Raw genomic sequence first — 3,491 nt, 5'->3', positions numbered from 1 at the left:
AGCAAAACATGCTCAGGAAAGAGCAATGAATGGCTCTCAGATTTAGAATGTAAAAACGTAAGAACAGCCATACTGGGTCAAAGCAAAGGTCCATCTTCCAACAGTGGCCAATGCCAGGTGCTTCAGAGGTAATGAACAGAACATGTAATCATCAAGTGACCCATTCCCTGTCACCCATTCCCAGTTTCTGGCAAACAGAGGCTAAGGACACCGTCCCTGCCCATCCTGGCTAATAGCCATCGATGGACCTATCCTCCATGAATGTATCTAGTTTATTGACTCCTTGTGTGTACATTTTATTTTTCACCATGTGAGTTTTATTGCTCGTAAAAATTGTCTGTCTTCTCTCCGTGTGTGTGTTTTTCTGGATTTCCATTTTTCTGTCATACATTTATGTTGCACTAGTGTCAATGTACCATTGCCATTCCCGGTGTAGACATAGTTCATATTGGTGCATCATAAGTCAGTGGGTGAAGAGATCAGATGGCAGAATATATCAAGAAGGGTGTAGGGGAAAAGCAAAGAAGAGATTTCAGACTTATTGGCTCTGATACCTTTTCTTTAACAGCAAGGATCTGCTACTTCTCTTTAAACATATCTGTATTTTATTGTTCATAAAATTTGGAGAAAGAAACAATTTCTCTCTCTTTCTCTCTCTCTCTCTATATATATGTATATATATATACATATATTTGTCTCATTCTGTCTATATATATCTTCCTTTTTTTCTCCAGTTTTTCATTTTTCTCCAGGCACATTCTCCCTTCTGGATAAAAACGACTCTCTTATTTCTCTCGTAATGAGATTTCATTTTTATTTCATTTTCATTTCTTTATATGGTGTTGGATTCTGATTTAAGTTGCACTTGCGTAAATCCACATGAAGCTGATGCAATTTATCCTGGTGTAACTGAGATCAGGAAACAGCCCATGGTCTGTGTTTAGGGTTTGTTTGTGTCACTGTCTGTTTCCCAGCTGCATCTTATCAAATAGTGCAAATTTTAATTTGAATCTGCTGGGATAGAGGACAGCAGGCTAGACCTTCATACAAACCACAGCCTCATTAGTGTTTCAGTATCTGTCTTATGGGGAATGCTTATACTGCATTTGGGCAGTGTAATTCCCTGTTCTGGTAAAACCCATCAAACACAATCTTTGATTGAGCTATTGTGCTAAAAATAGCAGTGTAGACTAGCTGCCAGAGCCTAATCCCATCTGAGATCCTAGGTACGTACACAGGTGGCCATCCCAAATGGCTGCATGTGCTGCCGTGTTCTCACTGCTTATTTTATCTTGCTAGCTTGATCAAAGCTACTGCATGTACATCTACCCAAGCTGGGAATTACACCTCCCAGCTGCAGGGGAGACGTACCAGTGGTAGAACTCCAAATATCTTTCATTTCTAGTCTATTGATTTTTTGTTATATCTTCTAGATTTGTTGATGTGACACTGATATGATAAAGACATTTCAAAATCCCAGCCTAAAAGTATTTACAGTTCAAGAGAGCTTAAGGGAGTTAGATGGGACATTTCCATAATTCGATAGTGTTCCATGCTCTTGTTTCACCTATATTGGAAGCTCAACCTCTTAAGGATAGGAGTCTTCCTCTGTTTTTTGACAACTTCATTTTTCCAGTGGAGAGATGCAGTGGTATGAGGTTACCTACTCCAGGTTTCTGCCAGTATAACCAACAGCACAGCCTGACTGTGTGTACTCCATCAATATTTAATGGTTTTCTGATTCTAGATACATATTATGGAGAAAGCAGAAGTAAGAAACCAAACGTCCATCGTGGAATTCATCCTTTTAGGATTTGGGAATGTCCCTGAACTGCAGCCCCTTCTCTTCCTGCTGTTTCTAGTGATCTACATTGTGACTGTTGCTGGAAACATCCTCTTCATTGTGCTAGTTGTGGCTGATCAGCACCTTCACATCCCCATGTACTTTTTACTGGGGAACTTGTCCTGCCTGGAGATCTGCTACACCTCTGCCATCCTGCCCAGGGTGCTGGCCAGTCTCCTGACTGGGGACAGAACCATTTCTGTTAAGGGCTGCATTGTGCAATTATATTTCTTTGGTATCCTGTCAAATACAGAAAATCTGCTGCTTACGGCAATGTCTTATGACCGGTATTTAGCGATATGCAATCCACTCCGTTATGCTGCTCTGATGAATGGCAGGGTTTGTTGGCAGCTTGTGGCAGGGTCCTGGATAAGTAGCTTTCTGCTCTGCACCATAGTAAATATTTTCTTTTTCCAATTAACGTTCTGTGATTCCAAAGAAATTGACCATTTCTTTTGCGATTTTTCACCCATGATAAAGCTGTCCTGTGTCGCCACCCAGACTCTGGAACTGTTGACATTTATTATCTCTGTAATAGGGACATTTGTGCCCTTTCTTCTGACTCTGACATCCTACATTTGTATCATAACCACCATCCTGAGAATCCCTTCCAGCATCGGGAGGCGAAAGGCATTTTCCACCTGCTCATCTCACCTCATTGTGCTTGCAGTTTTGTATGTGACCGTATTAACTGTCTATGTAGTTCCAACAGCCAACACGCCCAAGGTCCTACACAAAATATTCTCTGTCTTCTACACAGTCCTGACTCCCATGATCAACCCTGTCATCTATAGCCTGAGAAACAAAGAGGTCAATGAGTCCCTAAGAAAAGTTATTCTTAAACTAGTAGCTTAGGGAAACAGGCATAGAATGTGAAAATATAAATGTTAGCATATAATAAAATAGAGATGAACTGATATAGTTTCTTATTTGAGTCCATTTGAGTCCTTGAGAACAGGGTTACCCCTTTTTAACCTTACTTCATACTTCTTTCTTTCTTTCTGTCTTTCTCTTCCTGTTACTCTGCTACTTTTTGAGCATTCATCTTTCATACTTTTAATACACATGTCTTTTATACAAAACTTCATACTGTAAGAAACATTCTTTATGAAAATTGGGCTTTTTTCCAAACTCACATTTCCGTAAAGCACTCTGGTTCATTCATCCGTACATGAACACTAATGCCCAAATTCTGCAAGAAGCTTACCATCTTTTGAGTGGTTCTGGGTCTCTTCCACTTCCACTGAAGCCAATGACATTCATTCTCCACTTTTTAGGATCCTTCATTTTCATTTATGCCTCTGAATAGTAGGTGAAAAATGTTGCCGCCACAGTGAGTGGAGAACTTTGATTGGGCAGTATTCTATGCAGATCTGTAACTGGGTAAACAAAAAATGAAAGTCTTTGGAGGGTTGGGAGTCCCAGTGTCCTGCCATGTGAAACTTCCTGCCTGTTCATACATTTTGCAGGGTCAAGGCAACATTAAAATATCTATATTTATATCAATAGTCATATAGATATCAATACAGATATATGAAATGGAAACATAAGATGTATAGCCAAAATTTGCATAGCTCATAAGACCTGATTTCCCTCCCCCACCCAAATAAAAAGGAAGGAATGAATTAATACGAATAGGAAATGAGCA

At 39.8% G+C, this 3,491-nt stretch overlaps 1 protein-coding gene across 1 annotated transcript; it reads left to right on the top strand.

Annotated features, from left to right (window-relative positions):
- Positions 1–1,756: 1,756 nt before the first annotated feature.
- LOC128846305 (olfactory receptor 5V1-like) lies at positions 1,757–2,698 on the top strand. The gene has a single exon (XM_054045302.1). The coding sequence runs from the start codon at positions 1,757–1,759 to the stop codon at positions 2,696–2,698; it is 942 nt and encodes a 313-aa protein (XP_053901277.1).
- The last annotated feature ends 793 nt before the right edge of the window (positions 2,699–3,491 follow it).

The sequence above is a fragment of the Malaclemys terrapin genome, chromosome 12 (genome assembly GCF_027887155.1).
Source record: "Malaclemys terrapin pileata isolate rMalTer1 chromosome 12, rMalTer1.hap1, whole genome shotgun sequence".
Taxonomy (NCBI): Eukaryota; Metazoa; Chordata; order Testudines; family Emydidae; genus Malaclemys; species Malaclemys terrapin.
The sequence above is the reverse complement of the archived record's forward strand: the minus strand, read 5'-3'. Positions and strand labels throughout refer to the sequence as shown.

Coding starts and splice junctions, on each gene's coding strand:
- LOC128846305 (XM_054045302.1), top strand. CDS start 1,757: ATGGAGAAAGCAGAAGTAAGAAACCAAACGTCCATCGTGGAATTCATC.